This window comes from Monodelphis domestica, chromosome 3 (genome assembly GCF_027887165.1).
Source record: "Monodelphis domestica isolate mMonDom1 chromosome 3, mMonDom1.pri, whole genome shotgun sequence".
Classification (NCBI taxonomy): Eukaryota; Metazoa; Chordata; class Mammalia; order Didelphimorphia; family Didelphidae; genus Monodelphis; species Monodelphis domestica.
In genome coordinates this window covers 265,601,914-265,618,245 of record NC_077229.1, presented here as the reverse complement: position 1 = coordinate 265,618,245, position 16,332 = coordinate 265,601,914, and the positions used below count along the sequence as shown (strand labels likewise).

Sequence of the window (16,332 nt, the reverse complement as noted above, 5' to 3'; positions counted from 1 at the left end):
TTGATGTCTAAGGTTATGCTGACAAAAAGTCAAGTCTGATCCTAAGATTGAGTCAAGGAATATTTTTGCAATTGTACTTCTCATATGTCTTATCTGAAAACTGACCCTGTACTGATCAATCAGTTATTGTTTTCATGCTTTTTTATTGTTTCCAGGAACTTGGGAAGAATAAGGCATCTCTTTTTTTCTGATTATTGGGAATTTTACCAGTCCATTTTACCTCTTCCAACTTTCCTCCAAATAGAAATCAGACCAACTAATGATTTTTATTATTTCCTTTTAATTAATTTACCTCATTTGATTACTTTTTTAATGTATAATACTTTGCTCCTTCTATATTCAGTCTAGTCCTAACCTGAAGAAGGAATCTGGTCTAAATCTGTTAAGCAGTTGGCATTCATTGAATAATAAATCAATATGTTCATAAAATCAAATCTTTATTTCCTCAGACATTTCAACTTTTCAATTGCTACAATAACAGGTTGTTCACAGTCTGTTTTCAGGTTGTTTAGGTAACTTATTTAGGTCACTCTTTTATCAGGTAATTTCCCTATTTTGAAGCAAAACTGCAGATATTTACTTCCTTTACCTCTAGTTGTCCCTATATAAGTAAAGGAATTTAATGAGGCAAAGGTTTAGACATATATAATATATATTTTCATAGACAAATTATGAGAGTTTATAAACTATTTTCCTCACCACAATAGATTACCATTCTATATCAATTTATGGTTAACAAAACAATTAAATGATATTATGAAGTAAGTGGAACAATCAAGCAGTTTCTATTGCCAGTTTCTTTGTATATTATTTATCTATATCTCCCATTAAAAGAATTGCTTATGTCACTGATGGGTAATTTTGTGTGGCTCTTGGGAATGATGGGGAAGATTTGGTCCAAAGACAGATCACATACACTTGTAACAGGAAAAGGAAAAGTGTAATGTTGTGGGAAAGAGAAAATAGGAAAAGTTTGCAACAGAGATGGAGAAGTTGGGGCTGCTGAGCTGTCACTCAAGGAGAACATTCTAATTGGAATGGTAACCAGAAAAGACTGTTGAGAAAGGCAGAGACAGACTGAAATCTGGGTATCTTTGCCTTGGAGACAGAATGGAAGAAGGACAAAAGTCCAGCTCTCTCTGCCTTCCCTGCTGTGCTATAGTGACTGAATTTCCAGACCTCTTATCCAGTTTTCCCATATCTGAACTATATTCCACATCTTCCAACCTAGGAATTAATCTAGTAATAGGGAAACCCAAAACTGTCTTTCCCTCCATCTTTCTATCTTTCCCTTTCTCTCCAATAATCTTAGAGAAGAGAAAGGAGTGATTTATTTGATACACCATACTATTCACTCTGAGTTGATTTAGAGAGACCAACAGAAGAAGCAACGGGAAAGGGAGGGAGGAAGCAAGGAGGAGGAATAAACAGGGAGGGTGAAGGATTGAAATGGAGGAAAGGAGGAGATTGGCAGCTCTGATCTTTAGTCATCATTTATCATTCAAATAATCCTTATTACAATTTGGCACCCTGAACAGACTGTATCCACAATCCTGAACAGACTGTACTCACAGCTAACATAGGAAGCCAATAAGAAGATAAGAAGTTTAAGTAAATTTTCTGTGGGAAGGTAGTGTTGGCAGCCATTGCAGGATATTGGATATACAATATCCAGTATAGTACAATGACAGCTATAATTTTAGATTCTGTGGGATATATGACTAACACCGCAACATTCATATTAAACATGCCTTTTCAAAAAGACACCATACTATGACAAATACTGACACAGGTTTACATTATTGTTATGGCTGCAATACATTTGTATGGTATTGTATACACCCCAAAAGCCCTGGTTCATCAGGGGTCGATGACCCGATGGCTACCCTCACAAGGGGTGTATGGGGTGTTCAGGGAGGGGTAGTATCTCTGGTATGGAGGGCTTGTCATGCCCTCCTAGGGCAGCTCTCCAGCCTCTGAACCCCACCTGACACCCAGCTCTCACTTGTGGCTCCCAGTAGCTGCTAGCATGCGGCAGCAGCCACACCCTGGGCAATGGCTTGGACAGGCTGGCTAAACCTTGTGAGGGTAGCCATCAGGTCGTTGACCCCTGGTGAATCAGGGCTTTTCTCACCCAGCATGTGAAGACTGCTTCGGCAGAACAGGCAGAAGAAACCAATAAAAAGGTTCAATGGCTGAGATGGCGACACAGCAAAGCACTGTGGAGTGCTTAGGGTGTGTTGGAGCACAAAAGACAACAGGACCATCCAATGCAGCTGAGGAAGTCTCCAGGTGTAACAACTTTTCGTACCACTGGTCTCAGGCTTCCACCGCCGACAGAGTGGGACTGTCTCTGTGCATCAACTTTTCCACTTAAATCTCCTTCACGCACAAGTATCTTTGTGCACACTCATCTATCCTAACCCCGTCCACCCTTTTCAAGACCTGTGGCAATGGGGGAGTGGCGACGCAACAGGTGGAGGTGACCACTGGCAGTTGTAGTCACGATCCTGCATGTAGGTGGCCCATGGACCAGTCACTCGGCCCTATAGGGCAGCAGGGATGTTCGGCAGCATCCTGGGCAACTGAGCAGCCCTCTCTAGGACAGCACTGCTCACCCTAATCAAGGAAGGGGACTAGAAAAGGTGTCCCAAACATTGCCTGCCCTACAAACACCCAGTCAGCACACCGCGGCTGGCGGTCATTCCTTTAAGCGGTCGAAATCAAAAGAAACAAAATACAAAGAACTCCTACTAGGAGCATGGAACATCAGAACATTACTTGATAGAGAGAATACCCCAAGACCTGAGAGAAGAACAGCTCTAATCGGTAAAGAACTGGTGCGATATAACATCGACATCACAGCATTAAGTGAAACATGCTTACCAGAAGAGGGATCACTCAGCAAATCCACCACTGGATACACCTTCTTCTGGAAAGGTAGAGCCACAAATGAAGACAGAATCCATGGTGTTGGCCTGGCTATCAAGACCAGTTTGCTCAAACAGCTGCCAGACTTGCCTGTGGGCATCAGTGAGAGGCTCATGAAGATCCGTTTGCCTCTCAGCAAATACCGGTATGCCACAATCATCAGTGCATATGCCCCTACCACCATGGCTGCAATACAAATCCTCACCTATATAAAGAATATTTATAGATGTGTATTTCCAAAGACAGCACAGATCATGGTAGTTGATACCAATCTGGAAATATCGGTGAAGAACATGTTTGAGGCATTCTTAAAGGCAAAAAGGCTAGATCAGATAAAGGATAAGGGAAAGGGTCATGCAGACAATGCAGCTAAGGATAAAGAATGAAAGACCAAGAAAACAAAGTCAAGTGCACAGGGAAATGACAATGACAAAGAAACCAATGCAAACAAAGAGGCTGAAAAAATCCTTCCACTAAAAGATATTACTAAGATCAGCTGATGTGCTGCACTCCAAAGTTCATGAGCAATTTACTGTTCAAGAAATATATGCCATAAAGAAAAGGTTTCCAAATTTCATATCTGAGCCCCATAGATTCCATAATGAATTAAAAAGGGCTTTCTGAATTTTTGAGCCCACATTTGAAGATGCTGAATTTCTTCTGGCAGAACTTTTTATCCCCCATGAACATCACCAATTTATTGATAGAACAATATTAGAAAGCACCTTGACAAGCTGGCCAACAGAGGAGAAAAGAGAGGACTTTGACTTCTCTAATCCCATTAGCATGACCTACCTGAGGAAATGCAGGGAGGACTTGCTCCAAGCCATTAAGATGTGCTGCTCCAAGCCAAATGCTTGGGGAAAATTTGATAAGATGGTGCAAGAGAAGGGAGAACATCCTGCTACATTTATTGATCACCTTTCTGAGGTAGCCAAAGCTATCATGGGCATAGAGAAAGAGATGAACTAGCCTATGCCTCATGTTAGGAGACAATTTCTGAAAGTTGCACACCACACATTAGAAATTTCTTCAAACATTACTTTCCAAGATATGATGCAGTAAATTTGACAGAGCTGAGAAACTCTGCATCATAAATTTTTGACAATCACACAGATCAGAATAGGCAGTTATCTGAATTAAAGCAGAAGTTGCATGAATCAGAACAAAAACTGAAGGGCAAGGAGATACAGGAAATCAAAATTTTAAACATGGTTAGAACAGACACAAAACCTGTTTATCAACAAAGAAAAATTCAGAGAGAGACCAGGTAATGCTTTTTCTGTCATAAAACTGGACACCTGTCCAAAGACAGTTTTCTCAAAAAGAATATGAAGTTAACAACAAGTACTCACAAGTTAAAACAAATATAATAAGCAGAAAAATACATGCTGTAACCACTGCTCTATAAAATCAAGTCAGCATGCAGCAAATCTTCAGGAAATAAGAGAAGCTATCAATGCAGGGACTAAGTCCAAATATGTATAAATAGTTAAGATACAATTATGAAGCCAGGACTATAGTGTATTTAGTTTGGTGCATGGAGATAGAGAAATGAAAATTAGTAGAAGATAGGCTGCTATAAAGCTAAAGAGAAAACAAAAAAAGAAACAATGAACAGGTGATGCAAGAAATTGAATCTGTGAGTGCTGAGAAGTGCAAGCCAAGTAAAAGATCAAATGAAAGGTAGAGACAAGTGAAAAAAAAACTTGATGAAGAAATTAAACACACCATTGCTCAAATACAGACTGAGATGGGAGACTTAGAGTGAAACTGTATAGTAACCACTCATGAGAAAAGTAGAAAGCAAGTCAAAACATACTTAGAAAACTTATTTTCAGTGCAGATTAGAAACGGGATGAATTTTGTACAAGAAGGAGTCAGAAAAATTCACATAAACTCAAACAGGATCTAGTGACAGATTCAAAGAAATAAAATGTCAATTCCCTGCAGCAAAATAACCATAGCAGAAAATCAAAACACATGGTTACTCTTTCACATGAGATTAATGGAGCTGTAAATGATTTGAAAACACACACAGATCTATATGAAAACCCACAAGGAAAGATTAATTCTTTAAATAGCTATATGTCATAGATCCCCTTAGGAAAAACATCTAGTTTGAATCCATAAGCTAAAAGTTTTCATCCTACAATGACTAATTTGAAAATACAAAATTTAATGAAAATGAAGCTGACATTACATTTGAAAATAATAATCATATTCAAAGTAATAGAGGTATAGTAGCAGTTAAATTTGAAAAGATGAATAGAATGCAAAACTTAGTAACTGATAGAACAGCCAAGTATTCAAATAACAGGCATGAAACCAACATTCCAAATGGAGGGGGGTGGTCTGTCCAAGTAAAACTATAGGATATTAGCCATAGATATGATTAAAATTCATTTTCCAATGAAGTAGAGGATAAAGTACAATCAAACTTAGATGAAGATCTCATAGGAAATGATTTAAATCATGAAGATTTAATTAGTTCAACCATACAACTGGCAGAAGGTAGCAAAGCAGTGCAGAGTGATTGAATAACAATAAATTCAATAGCTACACACAAAAAAAGAATCATATGTATGGAGTACAATGGGGAATAATAAATACACACATCCCAGTGATACAGGGGAAGATGCAACTGTACTAAATGTATTCTCAGAAGATAACATCATAGAGGGAAAGGTTTCTATCTCTACACAATCAAAAGAGAGTGAAAATAAATAAAAACTTCATCCTGATGATAGGGTAGAACCTATGAATTTTAGTAACAGCATTGCATATTTCTAAGAAGCAGTTAACCCCATAAAATCATGTTTATCACCTCAAAACAAGAATCCAAAGTTTATTAATGAGAAACAACCAGAAACAGATTTGGGGAAGATAAAAGCCAGTGACACAGGGTTAGATCAAAACAGAAACCAGTTAATATCTGTCACAAGTTTACATGGTACTGAACAAAATCCAGTGAAAAACATAAGGATTACAGAATTCAGTGACCCAGAATCAGAATCAGATCTAGAAGAAATATCAGATGTTGTAATAATAATAGAACAAAACAGTGATCAAGAACAAGAACCCTATGAGTTTTACAAGCTTTATGAGGAAGTTGACAGAGATTGGTATGTGTGGGATACAAATGAGCAAAGTGAATACCTGGACCCAGAACAATTAAAATATTGTGAATATGATGATGATTATGAGATCTTTGGGGACAGAAGAAGTTCTTTATCAATGTAGGGACTGTTTTCTAGATTAGGAGCTAATAGTTATGAAGAACTTATAAAGAAATTGAATTACATGGCAAATACAGATAGTGATTATTAATGGCAAGAAACATATTAAAGAACAAACCAGAGGGGAGATAGATATATAATTTCACAAATATTCTCTCACTTCAAAAACATGACAAATACCATCTGTGGAGAAAGATTGAAACCAAGATTAGTTTGAGTTCCATGGGGTAACATACCACACAAAACCTTGTGAGAATAAATACTAGTCTTAGGTATAAAAAGAAAAAAAATATTCTTGCAAAGGAACAACTAAGGAATTTAATCACAAGAAAACCCCTAAACTTTTAGTAGCAAACTCCAACTTCATAACAATGACAAATACAAACACACAGTAATGGAAGGTGGGAAACACCTAGGATGCTATTGAAGCATCTATTCACATTGGATGAATTTGTTATAAAAAAAAAAAACTTTAACATCAAGTTATAGACGAGAACTGAAACAGGTTACCCATTCTCTCAACCTTCATCCTAAAAATAAATGTCTATCAGGGGAAGGAAGAGAGGGAGAGTATGCCATGAAGATATTACCTCATAGTTTCAGATATCTCACAAGAAATGACAATGCGGTCATAACATAAATGAAGATACATAAATATGACAGTGGAAACAAATAACCCATCATAATCAACAACACAAATAGCCCTAGCAATAACCAGCACCAGTCTCTATGAATGGAAATCTATTAAAGACAAAACAAAGAACAGACAAGAGAGCATTGCACATGTTAAAATAAAGAAAAAACATGGGAGTACAAATGACAACAGACATGGTTACTCTTTCACATGAGATTAATGGAGCTGTAAATGATTTGAAAACACACACAGATCTATATGAAAACCCACAAGGAAAGATTAATTCTTTAAATAGCTATATGTCACAGATCCCCTTAGGAAAAACATTTGCTTTTTTTTTTTTTGGTGCATCCATCAGACGTGGAAAATTTATTAAGGGCAAATTGTCTTGCAAAAATACATTAAAGACATGCATTTCCTAGGAAGGTTTCTAGAGGTGTGTGAGTATGGGTTCTCAGATGGGTTGACTAAAATTGCTGAGAACCTGGCATTCATTTTTCAAACCCCACAACTTTATCCAAAACCTCAGAGAACATCTCTGGCTTGCCAGGAGGAAAGAGCCTCAATGATGATAAGTCCACTGAACTTAACAGCTCAAGAAGGGTGCTGCATGAGCAATAGAAAAGATAACCTTCTTTGTGTAGCTGTCTGGCGAGCTCTAACTGGTGATTGTCCATTAGCTTTTCATTTACAACTACCACCAAAGGTTTCCCTTCTTCCAGGGCCTCCAAGCAGCTCCCCGCACCTGCATGGCTAATGATGAGATCTGCTCTCTTAATGTCCTCTTTCAAGGAATTCTTGTACTTGTAAACAATCAAGGAAAAAGTTGTAGAAGCAAAGGAGTCTGGCACCACTCTTCCTTTTCCAATCTGTAGGACAAGCTTGCGATATCCAAGTCTCCTGAGGTTCTGGAGCGTAGCCCTGGAGGACACACAGACTACGAGCTCGTAGAAACTGGTGGTGCCCAAGGTGACAAAAACGGACTTCATAGCAACAGCAAAAACAACAACAAAAAAAGGAGTCATTTCCGGCGGTTCCCTGGGAACAATGGAGAAGGAAATGGCCGCCTGAGCGACGTGCAGGGTAGTGGCCAACATCTACCACTGAGTCTTCTCAACCAGGCTCAGAGGACGGTGGCAGGAGGTGGGAACAGCCGCCGGACACCTCGCAAGGGAGTCGCAGTCCAGCAGCGACCCTCAAATTTGGAGCTTGGAGGAAAGAAAAGCAAAGTGCATCGAGTGTTGTGGCAAGTGAATGATGCTTAGGTTACCTTGACCTCTTATTTCCAAAGGTAATTTTTCCATTCATTCATCAAAATGGAAAACTCAGATTCTAATGATAAAGGCAGTATGCATCCATCTGAAGCTCAACGCAGGTGTCAGCTGGATGGCTTGGATTGAGAAGAGGCATTCTACCATTTTGTAAATAATCTGAGTGAAGACAATTGATTATAGGTTTATGAGGGATAACAATTTGCTAGGAACACCAGGTGAGATTATGGAAGAAGAATTAATAAGACGACTTCATCAGATTAAAGAAGGTCCCCCACAACAAAACAGTGATGACAACAGAGAATCAGCTGAGGATATCTCTAACAGTGATTTCATCATTGACTGGCTTAATTCAGTCCGACAGACTGGAAATACAACAAGAAGTGGACAGAGAGGAAATCAGTCTTGGAGAGCAGTGAGCCGGACTAATCCAAATAGTGGTGACTTTAGATTCAGTTTGGAAAGAAATGTGAACTGTAATGGGACCTCCAAATTCAGAGAACGAAAACGATCTATCTGCAGAGCCTTCCATCAGGGAAGATACCGAAAATAGTAGTAACCCAAGTGACATTGAAACACCAAGAGCTGAGTCTCCATTTATCAGGCCACATGGATCTGAAAGAAGTATCCTTGAGGAATTAACCGAAGAAGCTCCTCTTCCCAGAGGTAAGAGAAGGGCCAGAAGCAGGAGTCCAGAGCAACGGAGGATCCGAGCTAGAACCAATAGAAGTAGGTCATCTTTGATTTCAGTAACTGAGATTCCCCGAAGAGCCCATCATAATATCACATCTCAGACTTTTGAACATTCTGTGGTAAATGAGGCTGAGGGGAGTTGTAGAACAAGGCAACATGTGACATCGAGACAACACATGATGGGAAGTGAACTGACCAATGAAAATGCAATTTCATTTTCAGCTTCTGAGATGAGAAATATCCCTCGGGCATCAGGTTCATCGGAGACCAGTGGGAGTAATGAAAGTCTAGCTCCTGGTCAGAGACCTCCAAGTATAGTTCTGTGTCTTCAAGTGAGAAGAGTTCATCCAGGGGAATATAGGCAGAGAGACAGTATAGCTAGTAGGACTCGGTCAAGATCTCAGTCACCAAATAACACCATCACTTATGAAAGTGAACGTGGAGGGTTCAGGCGTACATTTTCAAGATCAGAAAGAGCAGAAGTAAGAACTTATGTCAGCACTATCAGAATACCTATTCGTAGAATCTTAAATACAGGATTAAGTGAGACTACTTCAGTTGCAATTCAGACAATGCTGAGACAGATAATGACTGGTTTTGGTGAATTAAGCTACTTCATGTACAGTGATAGTGACACAGAGTCAGGTGGTCCATCTTTAAGTCCAACCCTTGACGATCCAGATCTTCAAAACCCAGGACTGGGTCGTAGCGGTATTGGTACATCTGGCGTTAGTTCCAGTACTAGTACTGGTGGAAGAGGTGCCAGTAGCAGTAGCAGCTCTAGCATTGAAAGTTTAGAAACCAACTCTGAGTTATACGATGGTAGCAACGAAGGAAGCTCATCGGGCATTAGACGGGAAAGTCGGAATAGGGATAGGGATACAGATAGAAATTCGGTCACATTTGAAGAAAGTGACTCTTTGCCCTTCCTTAGTCTGGCTCAGTTTTTTCTCTTGAATGAGGAGGATGATGACCAACCAAGAGGACTCACCAAAGAACAGATTGACAACCTGGCCATGCGAAATTTTGGTGAGAGCAATGCACTGAAAACCTGTAGTGTTTGCATTACCGAGTACACCGAAGGCAACAAGCTTCGAAAACTGCCTTGTTCTCATGAGTACCATGTTCACTGCATCGACCGTTGGTTATCTGAAAATTCCACTTGCCCCATTTGTTGGAGAGCAGTCTTAACCTCTGGAAACAGAGAAAGTGTTATCTAAATGCGATCTGGACTTTCAGCTCTACAGCTAAGCTGTTTTTAGTGATGGGCAAAAGCGAAAACAGATGCCACTTGCTTTATGATCACGTTTTGAGTGGTGTTTAAGTGTAATATCCAGGAGTACATCTTTGCTTCCAATAAAATGTTCTCCCTTTCCCAACTCCTATTTTCAAATAAAAGCCAATTACTTTAAACAGCAAAAAAAAAGCAAATAAAACAGCTCTTGATAGGAACATAGACAGTAAAACAGACAGAAAAGAAAAAAACAGACATTTTTAAAATTAGCTCCAAAGAAAAATCTCTACATAGTTTATACAAACTCTCTGCCAACAATAGTAACAGAAAAGCAAATAACAAAGTTATTTCACATGAAAACATGACTCTATGACCAAACAGAATACATTATATCAAAATTTTATCTCTAGGAAACTTCAAAAGTCAACATATCTTAACATGAACATCAAAGAGAGCAAACAATAAATCCCCTTGTGAAAATTCAAACATCAAAAAATATGAAAACTTCAAATTCATATTCTTAACATAAATCTAAGAACTTATACTACATACACCCACTCATGAAGATCATCATATGAAAAGCTTACTTCCACACATGAAGAATAACTCATGAATACTGACAAGCACTCATGAAGAATTCATATCTTTCTTCCATGTACAATGAAAAATGTCAATCTTTCATACATGCATGTGTAAAACCTTACATGCATGCATGTTCCTGATTGTTCCAGTATATTTGTGAATGTTAAAGAGCACAGGACTTCAATCAAGAGTTGACAACTGACAACAAAGATATCCAGCACAGATGAAAAAACCAAGAAACATAATTTTCTAAAATCAACATCAAAAGACATGGAAGGACTTTGAAATTTTGGACTTTTGGGCATGAAGTCTTGTAAGACTTGTGTTAATTTCACTTATATACATACACATGCTACACATGAATACAATGTGAAAGGAAATCTAATTTGTAGAACTTATCGACATTAGGAGTTAAGACATTTACATATTCAAAATACCATTGAAATTATTTAAAATTGTTACATGGTTTGTTATTATGTTCAAAAAACTATATTCATGTAAAATTCCTATGTTCCTAATCCATTTTCCTATACCCAGACTTAGCATGGAATTAGATAGAATAGTTAAGATAGATTAGGATTTATTAATTTGGGAGGGTAAAGGAATGTTAACATATTATAGGGTTAAGAATTAGATAGAAAATTGACAAGATATATCTAAAAGGTAAGTAACCTCAATACAGGATGCTGGTTTCATCCTTTACAAAGGCTATAGGGGGGATATGTAATGTTGTGGAAAAGAGAAAAATAGGAAAAGTTGGGAGAAGTTGGGGCTGCTGAGCTGTAACTCAAGGAGAATAGTCTGATTGGAATGGTGACCAGAAAAGATTGTTGAGAAAGGAGGAGACAAACTGAAATCTGGGTCTCTTTGCCTTGGAGCCAGAAAGGAAGAAGGATCTTTTTGCCTAGGAGAAAAGAAGGAAGAAGGGTCTCTTGGCTTGGGTACAGAAAGAAAGGACAAAAGTTCAGTTCTCTCTGATTTCTCCACTTTGTTATAGTGACTAAATTTCCAGACCTGTTATCTAATTTTCCCATATCTGAACTATATTCCACCATCATCCAACCTAGGAATTGTGGGTTTTAAAATTCATAACCAATAACTTAATATTATATTTAAATTTTTTTTATTAATAATAACTAAAGCAAAAGAACTGCCTGACTTCATCCCAGTCACAGGTTCAAAAGAAGAAGAGAGAGGAGTTACAGCCACTTAAATACAATCATGCAAATTGTGGAGATGCAGGAAAAGTGAATTTTGGGAAAATACTAAGGGAATTCTGGAGGATGAAGTACAAAGGCTCAAAATCTCCATTTATGCGTAACCTTCCTGTGATCCTATTGGGGAACCAGTTACCCCAAAAGGATCATGCATACATAATCAACTTAAAATCGCAATAATTTGTGGATAAAAGGAAAAGAGAACAAACTCAATGATTACTAGATTGACAAAAAGCCAATTTGGGGGCAGTCCGCTTTGGCATAAGAGTATATATTCCAAACAAAGGCATTTCAAACCCCCATAGTTCAATTCACATCCCAAAGTTCACTCTGGATCTTCTGGGGCAGCATGTGGTCTCTGCAGGCATCTAACTTCATGGTGCATTATGAATTATGGGAGGTAACAAGTTTCTTATCCTAAAATTGCTCAAATTTAAATCAAAGTTCACAACAATAACTTGGTCCCCTGAGGTGAATAATAACAAACACAGGCATCACTAGGGGATGAATGGCTGAGTTATAAAGTATATGAATCAGTTTGCAAAAGAAAATAAAAAATATGAAAAATCCAAATAAAAGAAAAAAATAACTTGTGGATGAAATTCAAAAGTAAAAGTCTTATTTCTAAGAAAATCTAAGTAAAGGAAAAACAACTCTATAATAGGTGCTTGAATCAGGGTCCAATTTAAATGATTTAAGCAATTATGTATTTACCCAATCAATAGCCAGGACTATAGAAAAGTTTGACACACCATGAAAGATAGAAAAGGGACTAGATTATAGGAGCCAGGTAGAAGCCAAATTTGAGATAGTTGGTAGAATGTGGGACAAGGGAGACCTGCCTTTAACACATGTTAAACAGCCACAACCTCGAACCCCAAAGAAGTTCAAATCTTCTTGTCTTGGCTCAAAATTTTCATCAATCTCAATGGGATTGGTTGGTCTCTTTGACCTTGTGCTCAATTGACACTATGCAGTTTAGCTTTGTGCTTCTTTGGCACTGTGAAATGTCTCACTCTCTCTCTTTTTCTTTTTTTGGTAGTCTCTTGTCCTGGAATCAGACAGAATCATTAAGCAAAGTCCCATAATTTTTTTAAACAATCAAGGGCATCATTTTTTATAGTCTAAACCTTTTGGGGTATGCATTAATATTAGAACAAATGTATTTAAAACATATTACTGCAAAATAAAAATAAAAGAAAAATCTTCTCAATACTGATGACATGTGCTTCAAATACAAAAAAGAGAGAAAAAAATAAAATTCAGATACTATATTGCACGTGCAAGGAAAAACAATAATCAAAAAGTTTTAAAAATAAAATAATATATAGCTTAAAATCAGTGACACACTGTGTCAGCCTTGTGCGAGTATAAAATAATTTTCAGAATAAAACAGTAATACAGTAGATAATGTGCATTCAAAGAAGTACCAAATTCCCTGAAATTCATAAAAGCCCAGTTAATTAAAATAGCAAACAAACCCACTACCATATTTCAAATAAGTTGCTGTATGACATAAAAATACTATTAACTTATGGATATTTGTCACAATTTTTAAAGATGTAGCAAATCTTTCAACCTTGGCAAACATATTTTTAAACAAAGTAAAACTTATTTGGTCTAGAACATCATCAAGAAATCTAGATTATTATGGAAGTAAATTAAAATGAAGAGTTTTGCAGGACCTCTTTTTCTGGATTCCTGATTACATATAAACACACTGGTAGGGATATTTCTGATATTTCTTTGTTTCTCTACCTTTAATACAACATTCTTTATGATATATATATATATACATATATATATATAATCATCCACTACTAGTTAATTAAATCATTTCTGAAGATTCCTTAAAATTACAATGAAATTTTTAGCTTATTAAATTCTCTAAAGTTTGTATATAACTTAACCAGTTTTGTTGAAATCCATCCATCATCATCTATGTGACAATTAACAAAGGCAACATGTGATCTATGATGGATCTAGTGACAAGGGCTTATACAGTGATATTTTGTTCTTCAGCAGAGGCAAGGTACAAATTAAAGATCAATATAGGCAAAACATAGTAGCTTAAAATGATTAAGTATTACAGAAAGGTATTGACTAGATTAGTATAGATAAACAAAAAAAATTAAACCTTAAAGCAATCAGAAAATACAATGATATAAATAAAGGTACAGGCAGGCAGTGCAGTCAAAATCCTTTTCACCAATTCCAATAGACTTGTTCATTATTATAGAAGGAGAATAAACTCAAATAGTTAGCAAGAAACTTCCAGATCTCTTTTAAAGTTTCCTTCCCCTCCCCTTATATTTCGTTTGTCAGAGGTCTAAATTTCCTCAAAGAAGTGAAGGGTAGAATCTCTACTCTGCACTTTGAGAGAAGTTGGGACTTTTAGAATTTTGTCAAAATATTTCAGGTTGGTTTGTAGTATAAGCAGCCTAGCTTGTGGTATATTCTTGAGGAGAGGGAAATAAAGTGGGAAATCTTCAATGAAAATAAAAAGTCCCAGGATAAGAATTAAGCAGATCCAAACTGAACTTTTTAGCTCTACCAACTCAAAACTGTTGTTTCAAAGTTTCAAGCATGCTTTGCAATACATTTTTTCCTAAAAGATGCTGAATGGGGTTTGTTTAAAGAGTAAACATAAAGAAGCAAAATGTGAGGGAAAACAATACCATATTTGCATATAAAATGCTTCTCCTTAGTGTTTTGGATCAAGAGAAAGAGGGGAAAAAATCAAGCTTATTCCCCCAAACTGAGTTTAAATCTACAGATTTAGAACTAACTGCACTCCTTATGAAAAACCTTTAGAAACAGTATTCTAAACTAGGAGTCCAGGATCAGCTTTAAAAAAATCTGCTTGAAAATTCGAAGGTGTGGGGTTCTTTTCTCTGTGCTGAAAAATAGCTATGGTAGGCTAGAAACACACACATGGAGGTTGGAAAGGGATTGGGGCAGAAAGATTTTTATACTTCACCCTCTGGAAAAAAAAATGGCTGGGATTGGCAGACTCTTGTGGCAGTTCTGGTTACCACAAAAGGAGGCTCCAAACTGGGTGGAGAGCATTGAGGAATGCTGGCCAAGCATATGGACAGGAGAAAAAGCAGGCAGTGGCATGCACAGGTAGAAGGGTGGGTCATGAGCACAGGCACACCCACCACTGGACCTCATGGTGGGCAGCGACTGGGAAAACTTACTATCTTTACTGTAAGGCAAACTGCTCAAATTTTTTTGAGAATTCGTAATCCCTCATGGTTGCCAAACTGTGGGTTTTAAAATCAATAACCAATAACTAAATATATTTTATAAAGTTTTATTAATAATAAATAAAAGAACTGCCTGACTTCAGCCCTGTCGCAGGTTCAAAAGAGGAAGAGAGAGGAGTTACAGCCACTTAAATACAATCATGCAAACCGTGGGGATGCAGGAAAAGGGAATTTGGGGAAAATACTAAGGGATTTCTGGGGGATGATGTCCAAAGAATCAAAACCTCCATTTATACAGAATTAATCTAGTAATAGAGAAACCCCAAACCTTCTTTCCTTCCATCTTCCTATCTTTCCCTTTCTTTCCAGTAACTCCCTTACTTAATCTTAGAGAAGAGAAAGGAGTGATTTGATTCACCATAATATTCACTCTACATTGATTTAGAGTGACCAACAGAAGAAGCAACGAGAAAGGGAGGGAGGAAGGGAAGAGGAGGAACAAAAAGGGAGCATGAAGGGAGGAAAAGGAGGAAGGGAAGAGATTGGTAGCTCTGATCTTTAGTTATCATTTATCATTCAAATAATCCTTATTACAGAAATCAGGTATGAGACAGAGCATGTCATAGTAGAAAGAATCCTGGCCTTGGTGTCAGAAAGAAATGGGCTGAAATCTAACATTTCATAATTGAGAATCATTTATCTTTTCTGAATCGCAATTTACTCATCTTTAAAATAAGGGGAATGGACAGCTTTACATTTACCTGATAGGATTATTGTGAGGCATGAAGAAATAATACATTAAAGCTCTAAGAATATTATCATGATTAACTTAAAATTTCTTGACAGTATAATGAGTTTGTGTTTCAACAATAGAAAGATATAAGATACAAAACCAATGGCAGGGCTCTGACTTTCTCTTCCACCTGCCAATACTAAAAAATGGATAGGAAGGCTATTCAGTTGAAAAGAATAGTTCTATGAAAATATCAAAGGGTACCTTCACATAAAGCACTGACAAGATGGCAGAATAATGGATAAAGCCTGAGAATTTAAAAAGAAAAACAAAAACTTTCAAAGATAGTATTGTTAGAAGACTTGTTATAAAATAAAAATGTGTAGCTTTGAGGTATAATATTGGTTGGTTGTTGCCCTTCATACTTAAAGAGGACCAAAATGATATCATTATGTCTCAGTTGATGTACCCCATGTGCAACTGGAGCTAATAAAACCAGAAAGAACTTGGAAGATTAACACAGGTCAGGCCCAAATAGTTCATATGAACATTGGCATAGAAATGTAAAAAATGGAAAAGGGCAAAATGG

General features: G+C 37.2%; 2 protein-coding genes across 2 annotated transcripts; one reads left to right on the top strand and one right to left on the bottom strand.

The window, feature by feature from the left end:
* Window positions 1–7,158: 7,158 nt before the first annotated feature.
* Window positions 7,159–7,844, bottom strand: LOC100012443 (UDP-N-acetylglucosamine transferase subunit ALG13 homolog). The gene has a single exon (XM_056823744.1). It carries the CDS (start codon window positions 7,827–7,829, stop codon window positions 7,296–7,298), a length of 534 nt encoding a protein of 177 aa, XP_056679722.1. The 5' UTR covers window positions 7,830–7,844; the 3' UTR covers window positions 7,159–7,295.
* LOC100012490 (E3 ubiquitin-protein ligase RLIM-like) lies at window positions 7,840–10,180 on the top strand. Its single transcript, XM_056823743.1, is given in 3 exon segments — window positions 7,840–8,249; window positions 8,251–8,555; window positions 8,557–10,180. Coding segments are annotated over 3 exon segments (1,866 nt in total). The 5' UTR covers window positions 7,840–8,120; the 3' UTR covers window positions 9,989–10,180.
* The last annotated feature ends 6,152 nt before the right edge of the window (window positions 10,181–16,332 follow it).